Source organism: Poecile atricapillus, chromosome 14 (genome assembly GCF_030490865.1).
Source record: "Poecile atricapillus isolate bPoeAtr1 chromosome 14, bPoeAtr1.hap1, whole genome shotgun sequence".
Lineage (NCBI taxonomy): Eukaryota > Metazoa > Chordata > Aves > Passeriformes > Paridae > Poecile > Poecile atricapillus.
The window spans coordinates 4,845,184-4,872,759 of NC_081262.1; the positions used below are offsets into that span (position 1 = coordinate 4,845,184).

A 27,576-nucleotide genomic window follows, 5' to 3' on the forward strand; every position below is an offset into this window, starting at 1 on the left:
AGTTAGGGCTGGGGAGCACAAAACATTCCAGTGTTTTCTTCTTGGGATCCAAAAGGGCTAATTAGGGTTGAAGAGTTGGGGAAAAATCAGGAAATTTAGCTCTTTGACCATGAATGGCCAAACAGTTCAGTGGAAAAACACAAATACTGTTAGGCAGTGGTACCAGATCACACAAACAGCCAAGAAAGGAGGCTGTGAAGAAGATAGGGAAAAAAAATGAGGTAATTATAAAAACCTTTGAAAATAATTTCTGTAAGAGTCCACTACTCCCAGTTGTCTCATTAATTATCCTGAAATCTGACAGTTCTGTAGAAGCAGCTGTGTAGTGCTTTTCTGTCAGTGCAAGGCAAGGGAGATGTTCCAATAATAGCATTTATAATCCAGATGTGCAAGAGTCAGGTCTTATGAACCTCCTGTACAGTTCATGTTTGTTGAGCAGCTCAAATTCCAACTTGTAAAGGAGTATTACATTTCTTCTTTTTACTTGTTCCTGGTGTTCAGCCACATGTATTTGTTGGTTTAGCTCTTTATTAAATAGTATCAGATGTTTTATTTCTTCTGGTTGGGAGCAAATCACTATTGAAAAACTTGTGTGAGAGAAGGTAAGATGCTCTCAGTCAAAGAGTTTGAGTTCAATTTTTGGTGTCTGATCCCCTAATCTTGCACTGCAGGAGAACTGACAACTTCTGAGGTCTTAGAAGGAGACTACTTATATTTTGCCTTATTTCTTGCAGCAATAAAAATCTTCCTAACGTCCACCTAATAACTTGAGTATTCACTAAAGCACTGATTTCAGGAAAAACAGGAATAATCCTCTTCTGTTGTCCTTCTCTGCCCAAATTTATCCCAATCCTTTGCTGGTCCCTTCCAAGGGCACTGCCACAGGTTGAGTAAAACCTAAATGAAGGTGAGATTAAAAAGGCCATTCTTTCTTTATTTGCTTTGTATATCAAATGGAATTGACAAAAAGTAAAAGAGTGGGTGGCAGGAAAGGCTCTTGCCATCTGGCACTGATACAGCAGTGTTCTGGTTTCCTGATCTCAGGTGCTTTCTCTGCTCTTCTGGTATTCTGAGCAGCAGCAGGATCCCCCCAGCTTTACATAGTCCTGAGAAAGTTGTGAGAGACATCATTAGAAATCAAGTATTCCCATGAATTCAGTACCCACTGTGACTGCTGAAGAAGACATAGGACTGGAATATGTAATGAATAAGTAAAATATTTTTAATAGGTCTTAGGGGAGGGGAGAAGAGTAAACATATGATGTGATTCTTTCAGGTGAGAGCTATTTACTGTGTTACCAGGAAGAATTCTTGAACCTTAATCCAGGGAATTTTGTTCTTCCAAATGAATTCTGTGTACCCAGCTCTTTACACAGAGGTGCCTGCAGAGAACCAGAGCAATCCCACTGACATTGATCTGGCTTCAGTCACAGATGCTCAGGCTGGGGCAGATGTGACCCATCCCAGGGAAAGCCAGGTTTAGCTTGGCCTGGATAGGCCAAGTGTAAGGCTCCACACTGAGTTTAGGAGTGGTGTTGAGTTGCTGAACACGGGATTAGGTGTGTCTCCAAATATGTGCGTTAGCAAATACCTGTGGAACTGAATTGACTTCAGACATGAAGTAGCAATGAAATTGAAAAAGCTTTTCTAACTTTCTGCCATTCAGATTTGGAGGCCAGCTTCCTATCAGCTGAGCTTTCTAATGCTTTCAGCCAAATCCTGTCTGCCTTAGATGCTCCTTGCTTGTAGCTCTTGGCTAAACTTTAGTACTTAAACTATTGCCAGTCTTGAGTAGAGCTGAGTTCTGGCTTACATTACATCTAATGCCTTCAAGTCCTGGTATTTTATCTCTTGAAAATATGAAACTTGTCAGTAGTGAACAGAAATTCCCTCTGATCCCTTTAAAGACCTATAGGGTCTTTTTTGTTTTGGGGTTTGAATTGGTTGTTTCTCCAAGGCACCCTGCTCACTTAGGATATCTACCCTCTGCTGGTTTCTGCAATCAAACTGTAGCACTTGGCATGGTAGGGTGCTTGAATGATGTATTTATACAGGCAGGAGGCAGGGTTTAATACCATCTCATGATTCACTGTGCAGTCCTATTAATATGAACTTGACTCGGGGGAATAAGTAGCTGTTACTTGTCAGCAAATCCTGAGTGTATTAAGTGGGTGAAGTTGTATTGAAAGATCCTCACAGTGATACTCTGCTGTTCCCAAGGGAAGCCAATGAAAACTGTACTTTGATGAATAATGAATGTGCTAATTGGGGTCAAGAAGAAGTCATAGCTTCCTGTGATACAGTACAGTAGCCTGACTACAACAATAAAGTCTGTTTGACCAGATTTGGCAATAAAAATATGTGACTGTCATTTCTGTCATCACCACCCTACTAAAGCCTGGGATGTGATGGTGACAAGCAGGTGGTTTATCTGTCCTCCAACACAGAGCTGTATTCCTGAGATGTTCCTTGAGGTACTGGTTGGTGCCCATATGGCCATGAAGTGATCCTGAGACTGGCTGAGTGCTCAGATACTGCCCAAAATCCTGTGTGGAATGGATGAAGATGGCTTGGGATCATCACTAGGGTTTATGAAGAGTGGATACTGGTTAGAGTCAGTCTGTTCCTGATTTGCAAGGAAAAATGTTTTTGTTGCTGCTGGGCTGTATTTGCAAATGAATATACCCTAAGGGGAAGATTATAGCCTGTCCTTACCTGCTGAATAAAATACATATTTCTTGGTCCTGTATTTGGCACACAAAGGAGAAGAATAAATGAAAGAGATTATGGAAGATATATGCAAGCATGATTCTAATACATATTTTGTGAAATACATATACATACAACCTGCAACTTTATTAAAGATGTATGTGATACAGCTTATCTTTTGTGGAAGATGTACATAATTTTCAGTAGTTAGTCTGTGTAACTGCACGATATCAAACAGGCAGGAGATCTTGAACGTGTTCTATGTTTGATACAAAATTTTCTAAGCTGCTTAATTTCTCATGGATTGGAGACTAATCTCAGCTGGTTTAGAAAATACAGATAATCTCAAGAGCAGAGTAGTGAAAGATATCTGAAGTAGCCTGGAGATGGGAGGGAGTGTGTTCTCAAGGAGGCCAACAGGGAAAATCCAAGTGATTTGGTACAGCTATCCAGCTGATAAGAGTTATGTAATAAAAGCCAGCATGGAACTCTGCAAGAGAAGGAAAACAATGCAGTGCTCACTAAGGCAGAAGAAACAAAGTGCAGAACTTTGTAACACATCTTCAGTGCTGTGAATAAGTTGTGATGTCTGCATGTCAAAATCAACTCTTGCTGCTTAAAGCAACAGTATTTTCCTGCACTTTTGCAGCTAACTTTTCTGAGTGATCCAGGCCAATTGGAGGCACATAGAGAAGCTTCCTTCACAAACAGAAATGTGCAGGCCCATGGAGCTGTGTTCCACTACTTTTTGTAGCTTTAGGAGACTCTTTTGTGTGTGGCACCTCACAGTCCAATGTCAGCCTTGTTCCTAGTGCAGAGCACAGCACATGAAATAACTGAAGTTTTCAGGTTCATCCTGCTTTAATTTTGACACAAATGCTGTGATAATAATGTGATTGTGATCCAGAATCTTTCTAATTGGTATGATAGTGCAGCTAAGTTCAAAGACACCTATCTGATTGGTTTTTTTCAGAGAATAGCTGTTCTCAGCCTGTTCTCAGCTTTTGTGCCTTGATATGTAGAGCTGATGACAGGTCCTGGGTAGCCCAAGGGAAGTCCAGGCACAGAGGGATCCCTTAACTCCAGTTTTAACCTGCTGCTTCTCTCTGGCATGCATTTATCACCTGTGGAAGTGAATGTGTCTTGGACTCACTGAAGGGTAAATCACTCTCCCTGCTTGTCAGGGGACAAATACTTATCTTTCAGCAATCCAGTCTGAGGGAGTGGGGGTTTCCAAGATATAGAGGAGGGCAAGCCCTGCCTTTAAGAGTTCTGGAAAAAGTGAAGTTATTTAGATGTGTATCTTTTAAATGTGTGCGTGTTCTTTTATATTGCTGTCATCGTGGTGATCTCCTTGTACCAGATGCAGTTTTCTTCAAAGGAATGTACAATCAGAAATGGATACAAATTCAAGTTGACCTGCAGAGGAACAGGGATATTGGCCACTGGGCAGTCAGTTCATCCCCCAGTCAATGTTTTTGTGTGGCATTCTGGAAAGAGGAGGTTTTAAGGGCTGGAAGAGAATGTTCATAGATGTTTAGAGAGAGTCTTACCTGGTAGCAGGCAATTTCAGGAGAGCATCAACACCATTTGGAGTTTGGTTAGGAGGTGAAGGTGCACAATATTCAAGGCAAGACAAAGAGGATTTTCATCTTTGAGATGTTGACAGTAGTAGCTTGGGTAGGAATAGGCTGAACTGAGCCTTTGAAGAGGATGGCAAGTGTAAAGGTAATAAAAGGATGTGTTTTGGGGCAGTGCAGGTGGAGAAAGAAGGCTCTTTATGGGAGCATTCCAAAAGAAATGCAAAGTTAACACTCCATTCTTTAGCCAGTGAGCTACCACAGCAGCCCATGGCTCAGGTAATAAGAAAGGAAATTGAAACCAGACAGAAAGGATTTGCTGTGTACTCAGAAACCAACATTTACTGAAACACTGCACTTCAAGTGTGGGGAGGCCAATTGGCCTATAGGGCAACAGCCTTGATTTCTCCAGGGCTACAAATAGTTTCACAAACATGTCTCCCAAGTTTTTGCTTCTGTCTGAAGCTCTTGCATTTGGCAGGACTGTAGTTATTTATCTTTCAAATCTCCAAACTTACTATGATTATATATTTAGAAGAAAAGGCTAAAATTTGATCTTCAGTGGAACTGAAGCATTGTTTTCTGACTGAAGGACCAGCTGGGTTCATCTTGACCTGTTGCTAGTTTTTCATGTGCTCTGAAGAGCTAATGTAATTGTTAGACACTAATGTAATTTTAAATGGAAACCTTAAGTTCAGAAGAAAAATGTGTTAATTCTAAATGTGCTGTATCCCACATGCTTGGAAAAGGTGGTTTCTCCCAGTTTTAAACAGTTTCTATATCCTTGCCCTATTCTCTTTGGTCTGAACTGAGATGCTTAATAAACTCAACTGTGATGACACCTGCTGTGCTGGTTATCAGAATGACACCATGAGACACCTTTGATTTGTATGGGTGATGTTTTCTGCTTCAGGAGTCAGTAAAATATCCGTGCTGTGTTTTGGCTCTGCTGTTCAGGGTGAGAGGAGCTGGCTGGGGAATCAGTTCCTGGCACGAGCAGCTCCTACACGTTCTTCATGTGGGGGACAGGGGCGAGCCTGGATGGTGCTGCTGGTGCACTTGAACAGCCTTTGGCCCTGAATGGCTTTTGCAGAAAGGTGGAAATAGTCTTTGGAAGAGCAGCAGTTCTAACAGTGTCAGCAGCTGTGCTGGGAAGGGTGGGGGAAGATGTGCTGGACAGCTTTTCCTGCCTATCAATATTTCCTTTAATGCCAGATCACCTCAGGCAATGCTGATCAGCAGCAGCTCACGTTCTCTTCCCAAGCATGTCTGGTGCTGGTGTCTGGTAATCCTTTTTTAGAGATAGCAATCTAAAGTTGCTGTGGGTGAGGGAAATTATCAGGAGACTCTGAAACCAATTTGTCCTTTCAGCTTTGGGGTTTCCTGTACCAGAAAACCACTGAGAAACCTAAAGAGAAAATGGAGAGTATTTGGACAATGGGAAAGGTAGTCAGAAATGGGAGACTTGAACTTAAAAGGTTCAAATATGACATAGCATAAGTTCTGAAGAGGGTGCCAAAGTGGTACCTGAATTATTTATGATCTGAGAGACAGGAAAGTTAGGCCAGTGTAGGAAGGAAGAGGAAATTATTTGAAGTTCATTGAAATTGCGCAGCATTTGGAAAGAACTATTGTTTGTGGTATTTTGATCTAGATACCGGCATTAAGAAGAATTAATTATTTGGCAGAAAGATGGTCTAAATAGATTACTTCAGTGAGAATCTGATTAGAGCATGCATCATTGATTGGCTGATGACTGCATTGCAGGGATCTGCCTTTTCCAGGCATTGTGGCCCCAGGCAAGTTGCTTAAGTTTCCTTTTTTTTCTCCCCTCCTTGTACCATAGCAAAACTTTGGCATCTGCTTTTGCCTGGGGAAGTAGTTTAGTCATTGTCTAATGTGCCATTTACATCTTAGATGCAGGTGGGATTAAAACTCTGATCTTTCTTGCACCAGTTTCATGTTTCTTGTTCTGCCTGGATGTGTAGCCCAGTTTTCAGGCATATTTCTAGTTTTATTTCTGTATCTGTTCATCCATACTGTACAGCAGTCTCCATTTCCTTCCTATTTAGACAACTTTTTAGCAAGCCTTCAAAGAAACTGCTATTAGAGCACTCCTGCCAGTAGCTTCAGTTCCGTGCTTAAACACAAGATTGTGGTATTACATTGCTGGGCCTGAAATAGTTAAGCATTTTCTGACCTTCAACTTCTACCCTACCTTGCTTAACCTGTGATCTTCACCTTTAAAAGCAGCTTTTCATTAATAAACCCTTCCTTTTTGCAAAACTGCATAGTTGAAAAAAGTAAGGTTGTGCATTTTGTGTGTATGTGTTTTACATATAAAGCTAGTGTTCATGTGTTTTTCTAATTCTTTCTTCCTCTCTCATTGCTGAGATCAATTTTTACTTTCAGAAAATCCATGCAAATTTTTAATGAAAGAAACCAAAGCCAGCTAGGGTTTGGGAAGAGTAACATACCCTTTATGAGCACACTGAAAATGGCTTAACACGTCTTTTTATTTTTTTTTTTTTTCCCTAACAGCATCATAATTTTCTAGAATGTAATGGAAATAAAAGCTGTGTAGTTGTTTAAAATAGATGATCTCCCCTTTCCACCCACACACAGAGTTAATTTTTTGCAGGGAGGAGGAACCCTGCAGCAGGCAGGAATTGGGTGCTGTCACCACCAGGGACATCAGATGTGCTTGATGTGCTTGTCCCGACCATTCTGGCTTTGTCCTCCCACAAGTGTTGAGGTTCATGCTTGACCTTAATCATGCTAAAGGTCCTGCTGAAGTGAAACAGAGCTCTCAGCTTTATCAATACTCTTCTGGCTCATTCCCTCAGTCCTCTTTGTGGTCAAATTTCACGTATTCAACGTATTCCAGCAGAACAGGAGTGACCATTGATACTAACTAATGGCAAACTGTAAAACTCAAGTGAAATTTCCTTTTTGTGTGGCTGGGAGGGAGAAGGAATGTGTTGGTCCGAAGTGGTGGAGCTGATGTAGAGGCACTGGCTGAAGTTCTGAGCTTGGCATGGGGCAGAGACGGAGCAAAGCTGTGCTGTGCTCCTGTGGCTTTGATTCACAGAGGTTTGTGTGAGCTCAGGTAGCTCAGGACACACCACAGGACCCAGCCACCCGCTCCCAGCTTGGATCTGGGCTGCCCCACACCCTGACATTGAGGAGCATGTTGTTATAGTGAGGCAGGCAAAGTGTCCTTGCATTAAAACAGGTAACTACAGTTCATCTGAAATGTTTGTTTTTGTTTTTCTATCTGCAATGTAGAAAACAGCAATTCTCCTAGGATATTTGATGGTTCCATTATTCTGGAATGTTTTCAGTGCTTGCAAAGGGCTGGAAGTGTCCTCCTGGAAGTTGCTGAGTTCACACTTGCACCACGCTTTGCATCATAATTGTCTGTTGTGAGCCACCCTTTTATGTTGCTGTGGATTTGGAAGGCTGCTCTAGACCCTCTCTAGACAAGACCAAAATACTTCAAAGAGAACCCCCGAACTTGAAAAAATATGTTCAGCCTAAATTTATTCATAACTGGGTTTTTCTTGATTTTTAAAGTGTCAGGATCGTCCTTAGCTTGAACAGTCTCTTCCTCCTACTGTTTTCTTCCCTATTCACAGATTGCTTTGCTGGGATAAACAAATCAAATTTAGGTTTCTGCAACATAGTTGTTCCTTTCCCCTGAACACAAAAAGCAATTTCTCTACAATGGTTGTATTTTAATTTGACCTTTTTTTTTTTCTATTTAATGTGGATGAAGACAGCTGTATTCTGTTGGAAGTGCCTCTAAGAAATCAAGAAATAATTGAGAATTTAAATTAAGTAATAGTACTAATTTTCATTTTCCTATTTGCATCTCACTAGCATCTGAAATTCTTTAAACAGATGCAACGAGATCTTGCTTTTCTTCCTCTTGAGTTTAGCTCTGAAGTTTGTGTTATTAGGAGGAGCATGATCTTGCATTTTGTCTTATTGAAATCCATCCCATTTCTGTTAATGCAGCCCATAAGATTTAGCAGTTCTTTCTATGTAATATCCTTATCCTCTCCAGCCTCGATAGTACCTTCCAACTTTGTGTCATCAGGAAATTTCATCAGCAGGTTGCCTTGTGCCAAAATAATTAAAGAAAATATTCAAAAAAAATCTATCCCAAAATAGATCACAGAAAAGCTTCCCTTGAGCCTGCTCTTTCCTGTACAAATCTTCCTCCTCAGGTTTTCTAACATCTTATCAAATATATACATGCTGAAACAAAAAATCTGCCAGGTATTTTACAGAGCAATTTAATAGTCTGTATTTATGTCAGTTGTCCCACTGGAGTCATTTGAGTAAAGCTTGCAGAATCCATTTTATAATCCCCATTTCTGGGTGAAAGAAATCTGCTTTCCTTTCAAATGCAGCTTACTCTGCTGGATGAAGCAAATAAGCAATAGTCACAATGAACTTTTTTATTTTAGGAATTATGTATTTTTAAGTGAGGTGTGGCTGCAACTTGCTTTCTTATATATACCTTTTGTTTATGTATTTCTCTGTGAAAGTTATAGTGACTGGAATGTTATAGTGGAATTAATGACAAACTTTTGAAAAAAATCCATGATGTGTCAGCTTGCTTAATAATTAATCTGCAGAGTTTCTCTTCCTTGGTAAGAACAGACCAAGAAATAGGATTTATAGCTAAGCATGGTCAGATAAGCAGTGAGAACAGCATCATCCCCAACAGGAAAGTGAAGCGGTGCTGAAACAGGAGCTGGAGTGGGGTAAACATCACTTCATCATGTGACAATTGCTGGCCTCACTGGCAGCTCCTGCAGGGAGCATCACTGAGGGTCACAATTCCACATCTAAAGTTAGCAGTGGGGTGAGGCTGGCAGTGGGGAGGGCCAGCAGGCAGCTGCTCGGGGAGATTGCTAAACCCTGCAGCAGGGCTGCCGTGATACACCAGAATCAATTACCCAAAACCTTCCGCCATGGCCAAAATGTGACATTAAATAATTGAGTATCGCATCAAATCTTGTCTGCAATTAGTTATCTGGAAAAGTAATTATGCAACAAAATCAAGTAGCTGAAATTAGTGGTGTGAAGCACCCTGAAGACTGTAGGAGATTTTTTTTTTTTTATTTCACTTGTAACATGAAGTTGTAAGTACCTAACTAATTCTTTATTGAAATAAAAAAGTCTTGCTCAATTGTAATTCTTGTCATTAGTTACATCTGCAGTAGAAGATACATAGCACATAAAACAGGTGTTAATGACTAAGTTGGTTTTGTCTAAAGTAAAAATGAGCTGCAGAAGAGAATGTCTTGTAAGTAGTACGTTTAAAATCAAATCTGTTTTGATTTAGGGAGGAAACCAGCCTAAATTTCAGTCCTTTGTCTCTTACACCAGTAGTGTGAGTTGATTTGGAGAGCAGAGTTGAAATATTCTAATGGGAAAATGCGTTCTTTTAAGATAGTTATGATCAATTTAACAACATAGATGTTGTGAAAGGTTAGAAAAGCCATTAAAACATAATTTACACTAATAGAAGTCATTAGCTTGCATTAGTTAGCTCACACATTCAAAACAAACAAGAATATAATGAATCAAAACAGAATGTACCCTGTGTAACAGACTGAAGTGTAAACGCTCACGTGAACATTGTTTAACAGCTTATAAATACAGGGAAATGTCTAATTATGCAATCATGATAAACCTGATTATTTTGAAAATGGCTTCTGATAGTAACTGTTTTCATGTATATGCCAGAACTGATAGGAAAAATTATTTCTAATCAGTAGATCTGTACAGAATTTGATCTCTATGTGTTTAGTACTTAAAATTCTGAACTGATAAAGAGTAGTTGGCTAGTCATGTTACTTAAGCTGCTCCCAAAATAGCACCTTCCTTTTTGGGTAGAGTTAGGTTTGCAGCTGTTGTCTCTATCTGTTGTCTCTGAAGAAAATTTTAACATTAAGTGTTGCTGACGTCAATTTTTTTCTTTTTTTTACAGCTGATGTGGGCTTTGCCCCTGACAGAAGTTATTTGGTTCTAGCTCTGAGTTTGGAAGAAGTTGGTATATAGATTTTCCCCTAACTTTCAATTGATGTGTTTAGCTTTAGTGGGAGTAATACTATCACTTAAACCATGTTGTCGTCTCAAGGAGTTTTGCTACATCCCTATGGAGTGCCAATGATTCTGCCGGCAGCACCATACTTCGCTGGACTTGTTCAGGTAATGCAAGGCCGCTTCCAACAAGCAACTTAACTCTAGTGCACTTAGAGCAATAATTGGAATTTTTATGGTTGAGAAAGCAAACACTTTTAATACAGGCAAAAGCTCTCATGTAGTCAGTGAGAAGACAGTAGGAAATCAAAAAGATGGATCACCCTAATCTGTGTATTGACATCTCTCATGGCTGAATAAATGGTGTAGTTGAGCTATATTTGCTTGTATTGATTTGTCTGCTGTTTAACATTCATGCCTTTGCTTCACGAGGTTGACCACAGGGCAGAGGATTTGCTATCCATTCTAGGTTTCTGAGGGAGTCAGCATTCCCACGGCAGGTCAGAAGACAAAGTAACTTACCATGATGTGTTTAGGTTAAATGTTTTAGCACAGCAAACAGGAATAATGTTAAATATGCTTTAATTCATATGTTACGCGTCACACGGAATGAAAAAGGGGTTGTGGTTTTGTGTGTGTAGAAATATATCACCTGCAAAGAATATTTATACACATCCTATTAATTCCTTTGAGCCCCCAAAGTCTAAGTTCTTTGCTGCAGGGCAAGAGTTCTGTACATTTAGGAGTCAGCTGCCAGCTATGAGGTTGTTGTGTTTGCTTCTGTTATTTAATTTTTATCAAAAAGTGGTGCTACTGAAGTGTCTTCTGTTAGACTTGGGATTCTGAATAAATGGTGTAGATGCTAATTAGGCAATAAGTATCCTGTTGCTTCCAGTATTAGAAGGCATTAGGAAAAGTCAGCATTTCTAAACCCTGCTAGAACTGTACCATCCAAGTGGCAGTTGTTAGATATTGTGCCACACACGTGTGTTAGGGCATTTCTGTGCTGTGCTAGGGATGGGTCAGCTCTGAGGGAGAGGGAAACTTTCATTGTGCTCCTTTATCCCAATGCTTTGCTGCCATAGAGGGGCAATCACAGCATCAAACAGGTGGATTTCCATATAGGTCCCTTCAGTAATAGAAGACTGTGGGTTGTGTTCTTCACTTCAGGTTTAATATCAGGCACATGTGTCTAAAATAGAAATATAGCCGTTATCAGGTATTGGGAATCTGTGTCCTGTGGGACAGGCAAGCTGAGGCTGCTTTTTATGCAGTGAGACACATCCAGCAGGCCTTCGTATCCATTAGAATTTGGGGGTGAAGGTCAGACACTGGAGCTCAGTCAGACCCTCTGCCATCCTGTCCAATAAATAATTACAAGCAAATCGTGCCTTTCACTCTATGCTGATTGATGTTGAAATTGCTTTTGAAAGTTCTCATAAGTTCCTGTTATAGATTAAGTGCCGGTGTAGGAAAAATAACTGCACCCAACTGAAATGGGTGAATGTAATCAGGTTTAATGGACTCGAGAGCTTGTTGGGAATTAAATAACTATTGATTTGTTGGAAAGTTGCTGTCATTACAAAATGCCACTCTGAACACATTATCCAAGCAGATAGATTAGAAGAAAGGGCCATTTGAAAATTTGGGATGCCTTATTTCAACCTTTTTCCTCTTCATTCTTTCCTTAGAAAGATATATCCAGGCCTGGGTTACTCCTTTAGCATAGATCTAAAGTAGTCAACTGCTGAAATAAAAAATAGGTATGAGAGATGCAGTTGAAAAGTGTTTTTTGCATGAATACTTCTCTAGTCTCTTGTCTTCTCTCTCCCTGATGTCAAACCTGAAAATGGCATTTTGGACACCAAACACCTATTTGAGTTATTGTCCTAATGAGTGAATTACAGCATTAGATGGTTTGAGCAATTTGTCCCTCAGGATTTCACCTGCACTTACAGTATCTCTGGTCAGCTTATGACACCAGAATGCTTATTGTTTTTCTCTTAAAGTAAATCTAAATATCTAAAATAAATAATGCAAAGGACATTTCATAGGAACATTTATATCATCCTCTTCTAAGCAGTAATTACATAACATTCTGAATTTTAGTGGAAATGATCTTCAAAATTATGCCTAGATAAACTGATTATGTAAATGTTTTTTTCTGGGTTGCAGGTTAAGAACCACAGCCCTGAACTATTTTAGGATATGAGGCAGTTTAAACATTTGATAGGCTTATAAGATGCCAGTTTATTTATTTATTTGCATGGGTTCCTACAGAAAGTAGGTGCACCTCTGATCAGGGATTCCCCATGATTTCCAGCTGGGTTTATTCCAAGGTTGTGTATGAAAGCAGTGTAGAGCATTGCCTAGAGATTTAGGGACTATTTGGGGAGGGTTTTTTTTGTGTTTTGTTTTGCATAGCTGAGCAGGAGGGATCTCTGTGGAGCAAGGTTTGTTTTCAGAGGTCCTGCACCTTCAAGTGCTGTTTATTATTTTATTTAATGCTGTGGATGAGCAGCTGCTCCAGCCTCTCCTAAATTCATCACTAAACCCTGCCTTGCACCCTCTGCTCGCTTCTGTCACTCCTCTTGTTTCAGAGCAGTGGAACGTGTGGAAAACAAAAACGAGGTGGATGCTGTGGGTACCTCTCTGGACGTGCCATATATGAGCACCCATGTGTTTTCCTAATTGTGTGTGTTCTGCTAAGGAGATTTGTATTCCTTTTACTGAGATGATGTGTTTGAGTGAGATGATGGAAAGTGAAATGCTCTTGTTCTTGGAGAGACACAAGGCCCAGGGTTACAGAGATGTTGATGTGTATTAAATTAAATATACATGCAAACTTATTTCCCAATAAATAAATATACCTTAAACTTACTAGAATGACATCCTACGACTTAGTAACGCATTTTTAGATGAGAAAATATCTTTGCCTCTTCCTTCCTTCTCCTGGGTAAAACTTGGAGAGGAAAAAAAAAAACAAAAAACACCTGAAAGTACAAATAATGCATAAATAGCTTTATGCCTCCTGTGGGTGGGGAGATATTTTTTGCCTTGGCACAAAAAGCCCACTGGTGGCTTCAGGGGCTGTCACAGCTCTGCTGCCACTTGCACCCAGGCAGGCTCTGCAGTGCAGCCACCGTGTGTGCTGAGGGGCAGCAATGCCCACGCTGTGTCAAAACTGTCCTGCTGCTTCTCCTGGCAAGGGAAATGAAAAAAATGCCATCTAGGATTAAGTGGCAAAATGCAGGAAGAGGTTTCTTCTCCTGCCCTTGGTCCCCATCCCAGTTTAGTCATTGGATTCCCAGGGGGGAGCCCGTATGTCCGGACAGGAGGGCGCTGGATGGCAAAGGTCCATCTGCCTTGGCCATGGATGAGTGGCTGTGTGCTCCTGGACCACCTCACCAGTTCTTAGAATAAATGTGAAACCAAGCTCCAGTCATCATTAAATTACAAAGTTTATTTTAAGGATGCACTGCCTCACAATTCGGAGAATACTGATAATTTATTAAATAATATCCAAGAGGTGATATCAGATCCATCTTTCATGGCTATAAACATAAAATGTTTGCAGTTGCTCTGTTTACTTGGAATGCTAGATTTATGATAAAATATTTTGAAAACACACATGCAATATATAACATTTTAATAATTGATGCTAATTTTTTTTTTCATGGCTGGGTTTGGTAGCTCCATTTCCATTTAGCAGATAAAGAGGAGTTCATAGGCATTATTATAAAAGTTATTAAAGATGAAATTGTTTAGACTTTGCAGTAAACTACTGGAAAGCTCTGGAAAAGAGAGACAGCTCTATTTTATAGAAAATGTGGAACTTATATATAAAAGATTATAAAGATGGGATCATTTATGAATATGGTGAATATTTTGTAAAATTTGTTTTTATTTTGACATAGTGACCAGAAGAGTTCTGTGAGTTCTGAGGGTTTAAGCTTGTGTTCTTTGTTAAAAAATTAATTGTTAGAATGAATAAGCTAAAACCTTAGTTTTTTCTGCTTTTATTTGCTTATTTATGTAGTGGTAAAGGGGAGAGTTGTAGAAGAAAAAAATAAAATAGGCTGGTGATTAACTATTTCAATATATTGGTAATCACTGTATTTTTAAGCATATCATTCTTAAGCTTAGATTATTCTGAAGCTACTGTGAGTTTGATTTTTTTTTCCCTGTGTATCTGATTTTCCATAACTGGTTAACCAGTGTGTTGGACTGACAACTGAAAAAGTGGTAATCTGGAGACTGTTCCATTTTATTTTAGGGCTGAGAGAATTGCCTAGAATATGCTGTGAAAAGTAATGGAAAAAAGATTTCATCACGGTGCCATCACTTTACCCATCTGGAAAATCCTTGTTTTAGTGCCGTGCTGGGAAGTGCTAGCAGTGGGAACATTGTGAATGTTTGTAGGTGTTAGTGTGCTAGGCTACCTGCAAAATCACACTTGCATTCCAGCAATCCAGTCTTGGGGAATGCTGTGGACTTGTTGTGTCACCTTACATGAAAAAGGCTTTTGTAATTTGCTAGGTTTTATTTGAACAATAGATTTGAAATAGCAATGAGGAGAGGTTTGAGCTCTTCCAGTGTTGCCTGCAGTGGTCTGTGGTTGTTTCTGTTGGTTTTAGATTATGATCTAGTAGAAAGCAGAGTGTAATTTCTGTTTGCATTGGCTGAATTGCCTCTTTGAAATGCAGTAAGTAGATTATTTAGCTTAAATGCAGATTTATTCCGGCTTGATTGTGTTGTTCTGTCTCTCCTGTTACTAGTACTGCACTCCCAGTGCTTTGTGAGTGGAGGATGAATATGTTTTACTGTTGCAATCACTTTTCATCTGAGTGTGCATCTTGTCTCGATTTTGAGAGCCCATATCTAACATTTCTTCTCTGAGTCTGAGAATTGCAAAGTTTTTTCTCCCTTTTGTATCAAAAGTGTTTTTAGCACATGTGAAGTGGTAGTGTTAGTGATGGATATAGTCTGTATTGTTTTGATAGATGAAAATTTTTGTAAAAAATGCTTAAGTGTCTGGGAATTATAGAATTGTTTCTTGGAAAAGACCTTTAGGATTATCAAGTCTGACTCTTAACCCAACACTGCCAAGTCCAACATTAATCTGTGTCCTTAAGTGCCACATATACGCTTAATTTTTAATTTACCCTTCTTTAATACCTCCAGGGATGATGATTCAACCATTTCCCTGGGCAGCCTGTTCCAATGCTTGACAACCCCTTTCTAACATCCAATTTAAATCTCCCCTGGTACAACTTGAAGCCATTTCCTCTTGTTCTGTTGCTTGGGAGCAGAGCCCGGCCCCCACCTGGCTACAACCTCTTGCCAAGAAGTTGTGGAGAATGAGAAGGTTCCCCCTGAGCCTCCTTTCCTCCAGGCTGAGCCCCTGCTGCTTCTGGTGCTCCAGCTCCACTCCCAGCCCTGTTCCCAGCCCTGGGCAGCTCCAGCCCCTTCCCCAGCTCCATTCCCTGTCCTGGGCAGCTCCAGCCCCTTCCCCAGCTCCATTCCCAGCCCTGGGCAGCTCCAACCCCTTCCCCAGCTCCATTCCCAGCCCTGGGCAGCTCCAGCCCCTTCCCCAGCCCTGTTCCCCAGCCCTGGGCAGCTCCAGCCCCTTCCCCAGCTCCATTCCCTGTCCTGGGCAGCTCCAGCCCCTTCCCCAGCCCTGTTCTCTGCCCTGGGCAGCTCCAGCCCTGTTCCCCAGCCCTGGGCAGCTCCAGCCCCTTCCCCAGCCCTGTTCCCTGTCCTGGGCAGCTCCAGCCCCTTCCCCAGCCCCATTCCCAGTCCTGGGCAGCTCCAGCCCCTTCCCCAGCTCCATTCCCTGCCCTGGGCAGCTCCAGTGTGGACAGAGATACTGAGCAGAGCTCGTTCTGGAGCTGAGCCCTGGGCAGTCCTGCTGGGGACCTGCTCCAGCTGCAGGCAGTTCCTCTGCCCTCTCTCTGGGCCTGGCCATCACCTGGTTTTTCACACACTGCACCCATCCGAGCCATGACCAGCTGGTTTCCAGGACAGTTCAGTGGGAAATGTCAGGCAGACACACCCCCAGCCTTTCCCTCACCCCCTGAGCAGGTCACCACCTCAGGAGGAGGAGATGAGCTCAGTGAGGCAGGAGCTGCCCTTTGAAGCCCGTGCTGGCTGGGCCTGATGGCTTCCTTGTCCTGTATGTGCCTGTTGATGGCACTCGAGATGGTCTCCATGCAGCCTCACATTAAACTGTTCTTCCTTTTAATCCATGGATCAAGCAGTGCAGCCAATAAACATTGATGGTGAAACCTGTCAGCTGCAGACAGCCTGAAAGTATTTTGTTATTGCCATTGCAAGAGTTCATGTTCTGTTAACTTGCCTTTATTTCTTGCTAATAAGTGCAGATATCATCGAATACCTGGTGAGTGAACCCGCAGGGGCAAGAGGGAAGCTAATGACATGGAATGTCTTTCCCATTGACCAAAAAGACAATTGTAATAAGAAGAATAGCTTATCTAAATAGTCTTCAGCTAAGAAATAAGTGGTTACTCTGTCCTGCCACCTGCGTTATTTTTTCTCACTGGCCTTTATTTTGGAAGTCAGTGGGTGATATAATTGCAATGGCTGAGGCAGTGCTGCATTACCTCTGTCAGGTATAGTCAGCCACTCAACAGGCAGATATTTTTTTCTTCCCCTTTTCCACTTTTGCATGTGATATCAGTAGTAATGAATTTTAGACATGATGGTCTATAATTATGGTCACTAACTTGTGTGTTGAATAATGCAGTGTTTTAGTATGGCATAACTGGGCAAATCTCTGCCTTTCTAACTTCAGCGGTTTTTAAGGGGAAAAAATAAAAAATATTTGAGTCTGTAAGAAAAAAATAATTTCTAGATATGAAATAGCTTTCATTAGGGTAAATTCTATTTATTTTTTCATCCCCTAAGAAAGACAAAGCTTTTAAGATTTGGATTCTCTGCAAAAGCCAATTAAGAACAAGCCAGCAAGCTGATACTGCTGTTTCCAAGGATCTGGAATTTCAGCTGATTTTTTTTTCTCTTTTCTGACTCATGCATAATCATCAGTAATAAAACTTCTGATGGCCAGATTATGACAGGAGATACAACTTTGAAGTTCTTTTGCTTTCAGTAGAATGATTCACAACTGATATAAAAATATGCCTGTACATCTAAATATAGAACAGTCACTTTAGTGGAGTTTGCTTGAATATTTCACCTATTTACCCTCTGATAAGTTATCCTGTGTTACACGAGCTAATGTTAGAAACCCAGTTCAAATACATCTTTTGGCTTGTCTGCTTTTTTTAACTGAGGTGTGCAGGTAACTGTTTCCTCAGACCTGGTTTCAAAGAGGGTGTTGTAAAAGCATATGAAATGTCTATTTCAGTAGATCAGGTTGTGCAAAAAATATGGTAAGGGTGTAATTATTTCAAGTATAAGTACTTTCACCTGAACTAATTGGAAATTGCATTTAACTGTTCTATTAATACCTAAGAGTGGTTGAACCACACCTGGCAAATATTTGACAGTCAGATATCAGAGATAATTTGGAAAATGTTGGGGGCTTTTTTTTTAATGTAGTGGCAGGTCATGAACACTGTAAATATATAAATTTACAATTAAATATATAAATTTATATATATATTTACAATTAAATATATAAATTTACAATTTGGAAATTGACCCAGGTAAATTTTCCATGTCAGACTTTCTACCTGTGTTTCACAAGACACATGTTATTGTGCATTAGGGTAAATTCTGATATCCTGGTTCCTTCTCTTTCTCTAGAGGACAGCTGCACGAGTAGAGCTTGGAGAATGACTTAATTTTCCAATTCTGATGGATTTAATAAATCAGTAAAGAATAGAATTTAATTTTTAAACCTACATATCGTATTGTTGCTGACCTAGGTGAGAAGAAAGTAAAAGTCTCTTGCCTATGTATTTGAGAGTCAGGATGGTTCAGGCTCTCATTTTATTTGAGGCCTCAAATTAAATAAAACATGGTGCATTTCAAGGAGTGTTAGTCATCAAGGAAAAGTTATTCAGACTTTGCTAAGTATCCTTCTGTAGAAGCAACTTCTTAAAATAAAGCTAAAAAGTACTCCTCAAAGCAGTGAACTTAGCAGATCTATGCTGCTTTTTTATTTATTTTTTTTTATTCTAAGGGAGTAAAATTATGATTTAATAGTTATATCCCAAAGGTTTTCATCTTATAGAGCTGGAAGTACACTTTATGTTTCTGTCCTCACTTTGCCATATTATTGCAAAGCATGTAGTGCCCTCCTGTTTGCTAAATAGTAGCATTTAGAAGTCACAGAGGAGCAAATGGCAGGGTGTTCATATATTGGTTTATTATGATAAATGTCTGTGACACTTTGCTCTCTGTGCTGTTTTAAGGTATAGCAGATTGAGTGAAATGCATCTTCAGACATCTTTAGACATGTAAGCTTCAAAACATCCAACCCAGGCAAAACAGTGCTGCCAAAATGCAAATCCAAGGGTTTCTCTGTGAATTACCAGCAGCTGTGCAGGTACACATCCACTGTCTTTATTTTCACTGACAGCAGTGCTGAATATGAGCGTGTTTCAAACACTCTGAGAACAAATCATAGTGACACTTGAAACCAAGAAAGAGGAAAAAGGGAATTTCCAAACATTTTATTTCCATTCTAGAGAAAACCTAACAATTATGTTAAAACAGAACCTAAACATGGGTGAGTATTCCAAAGAGAATAATAAGAGCAGGTTTAGAAAAAAAACAGTCATGCTTTTGAAAAGCTATAGCCCTGTATTTGGTTAAAAGCAAGATGACATTTAGTTGGGAAATAAAAGGTGACTAGAGGTGAGGGAAAGCACATCTTGCTGCATTTGTGAATGATCCTGGAGATAATAACAACACAGAATGAATCATTCTTGCTTTCCCTGCTAGCCTCAGTGTGGTGCTGACTGAAGTGAATGAGCAAACCTGAGCAGTCCTTTGCTACTCCCTGGGGATAACTTTGCTGTGCCAGGGCAGCTCAGGGGATGCAGCTCAGCTGGATGTGAACAGTCTGCACACTGGGACCTGCTTCACATAAGTGAGAGCAAGCTGGAAGGGCTTTACCCTCTGTGCAAAGGGATTCCTTATTCTCTAAGTGTTGCATATGTATTTTATGTCGACAGGATTTGTCTTGATGTTATTTTTGGGAGATTTGGTTTAGTTCTTGACCACTTTTTTTATTTTTGTTTCTCTGATGTATTAGATCTTGCTTATGCAAAAAGATTTTAGAGATATGTGTTTTATATTTTGAGAAATAAAAAACAGCTTTTAATGAAATAAACTCACTTTTGCTAGATTTTCTTTCTCTTTGACATTGAATTGTACTGGAAAATGGTATGTGAATAATTTTTTTAAATTAATTTACATCTTGCTAACAGCTGAGGTACAGAGAGAAGGTAAACCTCTAAAACTATTTCAGTACTCAGAATGAAAATACTTTCACTTCAGTTACTAAAAATGAAAAAAAAAACCATCCTTAAAACATGAGAAATTTTAGAGCCATCAAAAACCACCAGGATGGAAGAGAATTCTGACTGTTTATATTCAAAATCCAGAAAAGACAAATTCTTAAGGATCTCCACAAAATTTGACTCTATGGAGGCTGAGCCATGCTTGAAAAGGTCAGATCCCCTCAGTATCTTAAATAATTTATATTTTGTTATGGATTTGTAGCAACTAATGACTACAGAGTGGTTTTTAAGTTTGTGGTGCCTGGAAATTGCCTGTTGAGGTCCGTGCTATAGAGAGCATGGGTTCAATGTTTGATCTTGGTTCCAAGGGAGGTTCCTTTGTGAAGTGCAGCAATCTTTTCTACCTAGTCCTGAGCCAGAAGCAGGAGAATGAGCAATCTAACGTGTTCTGTTGTGACAAGTCACGCAACAGTCTGCTCTGAGGTGAGCATGGAAAACACAGCACCAGCTTTCCTCTCACTGAGGGAAATGAAATAGAATTGGAACAACCCCTCCTTCTGCAACACAGGAGTAAATTACACTTTTGATTATTGCTTTTTTAAAAAATCTTAGATATAGACACTGAGCTGTTTAGGGGGAGGGAGGTGCTTATCTTTTTTTTCTTTTTGGCCTTACATTTAAAAGCAGTAAAAAGCAAACTTGATATCCTGAAACTATCTTAAATTGTGACCAACTCTTAACAAAATCTGTCTTCCATGTTCTCTTTCTTTTCTAATTTAAAACATAAATATCTGTCTCACTTTTGGTGCCCAAATACAGGGGATTTGAGGCCAGCTGAAACACAGCAGCTGGGGTTAGGCCCAGTTCTTAAAAGACCAGCCAGACTTTGGCAAATTGTTCTTCCTCCTCGATGTTCCCCTATCAACTCAGCTCTGGCGTTTCCCATTCATTTTTAAAGAGCGTGTGCAGAAGTGACTCAGTGTAGCTCCAAGTTTGTTTGCTCATTCAGAATCTTAAATATACAACGAAGGCAAGCATTGTGTGTAAGGATTTACCTCTGAGTACTTCTAAAGGTTACCTGAAATTGTTGATATCCAAAGAAGTTTTTCAAAACTGATCATTCTGTAAGAAAAGAAGTAGATGGATTGGTTTCATCCTAGCACTGGTCAGTGTGTCTGGGAAAGTGTCCTCACTGGCTGCTGGGGTGACTGGTTTTGTAGACAGAAGTTGAAACCCACTTAAACCTTCTGAACGCTGCTGTTACAGGAGATGAAACCCATCCATGGCAGGATTCTCTGAGCACCATTTTTAACTGCCACACTGTGCTGGATTGACTGGAGTGACTACATGGGCTTCTTGCTGCAGAGATGAATGTTTTTATTTTTACGCCTTCCTCCGTGAAGGAACAGTTAAAATCAGGCATAGGGAAATGTAACAGATGTTCGTGCACATTTCCCATCTGAAAATGCCTTCCACTGGCCAAGAGGATTGTTAGGCACAATTAAGCCCAGTGTATACATCCTGTGCTGTAAGCCAAGGCTGCTGAGGATGTTCCCAACAGGGGAGCACAGGTTTGGAAAGGAGGAAGCTCATATGAGCTTTGAACTGTGGCAGGTTTTTGAGTGTCACTGTGTGAAAAACAAAGGAGACCTGACTGACAGCTCAGAGTCTGTGCCCCCACATACTGCACATGTCCCTGAGATGCAGCTATACCATATACAGCTATGGATTTAGGAGACACTTTCAATCTGTGAGCAAATTTATTATGCATTTCAAGGGTGCTAGCACATGAAATCTGATTTTTGAGAGGCATTTGGTGTAATGTTGCCAACTGACTTTAAAAGCTTGTGATATTACGCCTTGTAATGTTCCACATTCAGTGTAATTGTCACTGTAATCAGCTTTATGATGGCAAATCTTCATGATGACTGCAGGGATATATTTTTTGCATATTATGTCTGAAATGTGAGTTACTTTTTGATTTCAGAGGTATAGTGGTAGTGAAGGGAGGAAGGCACTGCAGAGTTTTGAACTCATGTATGAAATGTTTATGCAGAGAGTGGAATTTGTCATTTCCAGTGATGTGATAGCATCTACTGTTGACAAAGACACTGAGAACCAAATGCTTTTATATTTTGGGATTTGTATTGTAATTGAACCCATTAGAGTTGGCCATTCTGGAAAAGCATGCTTTGCTGGCAGAAAATTGCAGTGATTGACTATTTTTGTTGTATCAGAATATTCTACAGACGTTGTGAACGTGTGTTGACCTAAAAACGTCAGTGAGTATTTCATATCGGTCTCCTTTTTGTTTCTTTTGCTTTTCTAGGGTGGGGAGGGATGACACAAAAATGCAAGACAGACATTGCTTTTCTGTTGTGTAATGCCTGGCTTTTAATAATGTAAAAATCTCTGTGCCAGGTCTGTAAGCAGAGTCTGTGAGTTCTGGGCAGCCAGTACGTCTTTTCACTTAAATATGCAAGAGAATTCTAACCCAAACCTCTTTGTTATTCCACTCTTATTTTCCTGTAACAAGACACAAATCTACAAAGGGTGTTTCTCTGTCCCTCTGGCCTTACTTCTCCATGTAATTGGGTTTTTTTTACTTCCTCTTTAGATGGATATAAGTTGGGTTTAATATCTCACATCATTTTTACTCATGGCAGCAACAGGGCAACACTTGTGCTGAGTCTGATGATGAGACACAGTTACCTGCATTTCTTGGGGAAAAAAAGTGGGACTCCACTCATTTTCTGGAAAACATGATTTGTTCCTGTGGGAGAATATTTCTTAAATACCTCTTTGTTAGTCCACTGGAACTGATGGAGTTCTGAGGAGCGCCTGGAACCTTGCTTGACACAGCATATGGTCTGTGTATGTGCCTAAAAATTATTCAGTGCATGGTAGCTTGTGGTGGCAATGTGTTTATCTCTGGTGCTCGTTCTCAAGGAGCATTGTCTTGTTTAAGTGGCTGTGAAATGTACTTTTTACTGCAGCTCTGCGGTCATCTTGAGGCCAGCATAATCCTGGCTTAAGGTGTCTGGCTGCAAATTTGTCATTTGCATTATTATTGGTTGGTTCTTGCAGAATCAAGCTATTTTTTATTGTTTTTTTAACATTAAGTGCTTTGTCTACAAGAATTAAGAGCAAAATGCTGAGCAAGGTATTTTTTATTCTCTGGGTTCCAATAAGAAATGGGAGAACAAGGAGGGCAGAGGTGATGCTTTAAGTCTTATTTAGCATGGGAGAGATTATTTCAAAATATTAACTGTGTAGCATTGTGCTTCTGGAGAGGAGGGATGAGAATTTCTGGTTTACATTTTCAACTGACTTTGTTAATTGAGTGCTTTGTAGAGATTTTCCAACCCTGATTTCCATATGTCAGGATCAGATACTTGAAATATTTAAAAGTAGTTCTGGGTCAGAGCCAGACTACGTAATCATTTAAACCCACATTTCATAGATTTGTTTGTTTTTTGAGCACTTCTTTTCTGACACAGCAAAATTATCTGTCTAAGGCTTAATTTTCTTGACACCATTCTGAAGACTTTCGTAATGTATATTTTCCTTAGTGTTTGGCACTTGTGGTATTCTGTTCACCTCTACTATTTCTCACCACGTGTTTTAGAAATGTTTTCTTTTTTAATGTAATTTAAAACACTTCTCTGTTACTAAATGGCATAACCCCTTCTAATCTTATTAATTTAAATTATCTTCCTGTCACCATCCTTCCATTCCAAACATGATCCGGCATCCTCATCGCAAAAATAGATGATGAGTTGGGAATCAGACACCTTCAGAAACAGATCCCAGATGTATTTTTAAGGAACACTGTGTGCTAGCAAGCATTTCAAGTCTTTCTGGAATTATTTCTTGAGAATGATGACTGTTAGCTGCTGGGGTGGGTTCAAGTGTACTGCCTAAGTGGTGTCTGTTTTACTCCCTGACCTAATTACTAAAGCTAAAGAATTAATTTGTCTGTGAATATCCATCAGTATATACTCTTGCATTGTCAATATTAGGGTTGCCTCTTTGTTCTGTGTGCTTGCAGAATTGTGCTTCAGCACCGTGTTTCCTTGGAGGGGAGGACAGAAGTTTTGAATTAAGAAATATTTTATTTTTGTTTGTTTTTATTTACTAAATACCAGTTGTGATTCAAGAATATGATAAAGTAGTTAATGTTAATTACCCTTCATGCCCTTTTGGGAAAAACCTAAGTGTACCTACTTTGTGACTTTGTTTAATAGTTAGCTTTTGTTCTCTGACAGGACAGGAGACTTTGAGTATGTATTACCCACTGCAGAAATAGAAAAATCAAATTGAATGTGGTATGTTTTTTTTTCTCTCTCTGTCTCAGGGCAGAACACTTTGTTAAAAATTGATTCCACACTCTTTGGTGAAAGCCGTTTCTCTGATGTAACAAAACCTGAGGGGTTCTTGTTATCTTTTTATTATTACTATTATTATTAATAATAGTTTTTTTAACTTTCAGAAATATAAAGTGAATGTATACATTTATAGAAATTTTTCTTGCTGTGAAGAGGGATTTCCAGTTCATGGATTCAAAGATTTTCAAGCCAGGAAGGATCATTATGCTAAATTCAGCCTGTCCTCTTGAATGTACATGCTACAGAACTTGGAGGCTGGCTTAAAGCAGAGCTTTTGGAAGATATTTAATCTTGTTTTAAATATCCAAGTAATTTTGGTTCCCAGAGTTTCACTGCTGCCCTGCTGAACTGTTTGCATGTTTAATTACCCTTGCAGTTTGGACATTACAGGGCTCTAGTTCTCTTTATTTTTGCTCCTGGCCACTGTTTCCTGCTGTGTTTTCTGTCTGCGAGATTAAAAATGCAAAATATCCTCAAACAAATGAGGAAGCTCTCAAAGTGTGCTACCTCCTAGAAGAGACATATATCAGAGACATAGAGGAAATAGGCAAGGAAGGAACCTTGTGGAATCACATAATCAGCTTTTCTTTCTGAAAGCAAGATAACTCTGCCTGCATCATTCCTGAGACATTTGCTGAGCCCATTCTGGAACGACAGGGACTGTCTAACCTCTGCAGGCATTTTACACTTGCACTGGGGGGGGTTTCTTTTCCCCAATGCCTGAGTTAAAAATCTTTATTGTGTCATTTAACCTCCCACTGTTTTATGGAGGATGGGCATAAAAAATGCATTATTTGAACCCTTTGCCTAGTGAGCCATTATCCACCTAAAGATAGCGATGTCAACCTCTTTGTAGTAGTGCAATCCTCATTCCTTCAGTCTTCCCTTCTGGAGTTTTTCTTGGCCTCTCACAGTCGAGAGCCATCATGGGTAATATTTTTAGATCTGCAGAATTATCGAGGTATCTCATTTCTTTTCTCAAGAACATGTATGAAGCATAGCTGTGCTCCTGATACCTGAAACTGGAGTAGGAGGTAATGAAATTTTGCTAGTAGATACAGATGTATGATGGGAGGAGAGGTGAGAGTTAACAGCAAGTCATGAGACACAGAGCACTGTGAAGGATGAGTTTATTTTGCTGTTATTAAAAATTTCATTTCAGGATAATCCCTCTGAGACTTAACACGTTATTTTAAGAAAAGCTTCCTAGAGCAGCAGTAAACAAGACACAGTACAGTAGGTTCAAACGATTCATAAATGTTTGGATTTTTTTTTTTAAACATCCCATTTATTGAGTCTGTTTCTAATACACTGCTGAAAGAAACAGCAATCATGTTGCCTATGTGTTTGCAAAGAGTGACATTTGTAAAGTAATCTATTTAAATAATCAGCACTCTGAAGCCTTGTCTGCCGTTTTTGGCTGTCAAATTTTGTGAAGTAGGAGGAAAAACGCTTAAAGCACAGGCTAGCTCTTTAGTGATTTTTGCATATCCCTTCTTCAGCAGCTCAGCTGAGGCTTAATTTAGAGGTGCTGCTGGATGTGTGACAGTATCCGTTTGTGTGCCTGGCTTTGGCAGAGCATCCTTTGCCTCTGCACGGCCCCACAACTGGAGCATCCCATGTTTCCATCTGGGTTGGTGTGTCCCCATCAGTCTCACACTGCCCACATCCCCACAACTGCAGAAATTCAGGAGCAAACCTCATTTTGCTGCGTGACCTTTCCAGTAAGGCAGGCAGGGCTCAATTCTTGAGGCCACAGGTGGGGTGTTCAGCCACAGCTGCTGTCTGAGGGCACTGAAATCACACAGATTTGAATGCAAGACAAACGTGGGCTCCTCTCTAACCTCAGCACTGTGGGAAATGAGCATGGCGTGTTTTTGATAGGGATAACTGATGATAGTAAAGGCAGAACAGCAAACAAAATGCACATGGGCCACCCTTGCATTACCTGATCTCAATTTTCCCTTGGTAATCATCGCTGTACTTACAGAATTATACAGTTTCTCCATTTTTATTTTTAATTAGTAAACATGGGTGACAAAATATAAACTATGAATCCACCAATTCTTCAGTTCTTTAAAAGCCACAGTGCTGTAAAGTTTCATGCTTCAAATTGTAATTAATCCATATTTCATTTGCCAGCCTCCAGTAATGAAGCATTTTGACATGTGTTTAGCAATATTCCTGCTCAAGAAGGCACTGAAATTACAGTACAGCACATGCTGAAGTGCTTTACTGAATTAGGAGCCTTGCACTCAGTAGATACAATCACATTTTCTCAAGTTTTCCCCTAGTATTAATATTGATGATAGGATCTGAAACACTGAAGCAGGGATCAAAAATAGTCTGTGATCAGGAAAAGGCAGATAAGAGGTCCTGGAAAACAGAGATGAAGAAACACAAGGTAAAATGAAATAAATGAGCCTTAGGAAAGTGGGATTTATTTACCAGTTTTTGTTTGTATTGCTTTGTGTAAAGTGACTCAAAAACCCCCATATGTGCGACATTTCTGCTTTGAGAAACTTTCTTGCCCTGGAAAAGAACCTTGCTTTTTTTCCTTATTTATTCACAGGGGTGTTAATGTGTTGAGGTGTGTGCAGCAGAAATAACCCTGTGAGCAAGCTGGGGTTAGTGAGTGATGGAAAGCACTTCCTCAGGGCCTCCAGGTGACCATTGCCAAGCCTTGTTCTCGTGGAATTCACTGTGTAATTTCAAAGAATGAGAGCTTTCTCCCCTCTAGAACATCACTGGGGAGGGCTTGGAAAGGGTCTGATGTGGTGAGAAATGTGTAAAGATGACTGAGTCTTTTGACTCCCTCTCAGACACAAAGTACAGATTCTGGAGTATCTTTTAAAGAAAAAAAAAAAATGTAGAGTTACTTTGTAATTTATAATGTATAAACTCCATTTATATCATGGAAGAACAGAGGGGACTATAACAATAAAGCTGTGTTTTCTTCTGCTTTGGGCTCATAATGATAAACAAGATTTTAAATTAGATAAATTAGAACTATTTTACTAAATTAGTAAATTAGAACTATTTACTAAATTAGTAAATTAGAACTATTGTATTATCATATTAATGGCCTTAAACTGAAGAAGGGCAGGTTTACATTAGATATTAGGATGGAAATCTCCCTGTGAGGGTGGGCAGGCCCTGGCACAGGTTCCCAGAGAAGCTGTGACCATCCCTGGATCCCTGCAGTGTCCAAGGCCAGGCTGGACAGGGCTTGGAGCAGCCTGGGACAGTGGGAGGTGTCCCTGCCATGGCAGGGGTGGAATGAGATGGGCTTTAAGGTCCCTTCCAACACAAACCATTCTGGAATTCTGACTATATCATCTTTCTGCAGTTTCTTTTTGTCCTCCCCTGTGCTGTGGTTTATGCATC

At 39.9% G+C, this 27,576-nt stretch overlaps 1 protein-coding gene across 11 annotated transcripts in view; it reads left to right on the forward strand.

The window, feature by feature from the left end:
- The window catches only part of RBFOX1 (RNA binding fox-1 homolog 1), a 788,876-nt gene that overhangs the window by 540,089 nt on the left and 221,211 nt on the right, over positions 1-27,576 (forward strand). For 5 of the 11 annotated variants that reach the window (XM_058849304.1, XM_058849303.1, XM_058849310.1 and 2 more), the window contains exon 1: positions 10,210-10,517. The exons of 4 other annotated variants lie outside the window; for them this stretch is intronic. In XM_058849304.1, the coding sequence (XP_058705287.1) occupies positions 10,431-10,517 (87 nt within the window). In that variant the 5' untranslated portion in view covers positions 10,210-10,430. Of the gene's footprint in view, positions 1-10,209; positions 10,518-27,576 lie in introns of those variants that run through there. 2 more of the 11 variants (XM_058849305.1, XM_058849306.1) reach the window with 2 other exon arrangements.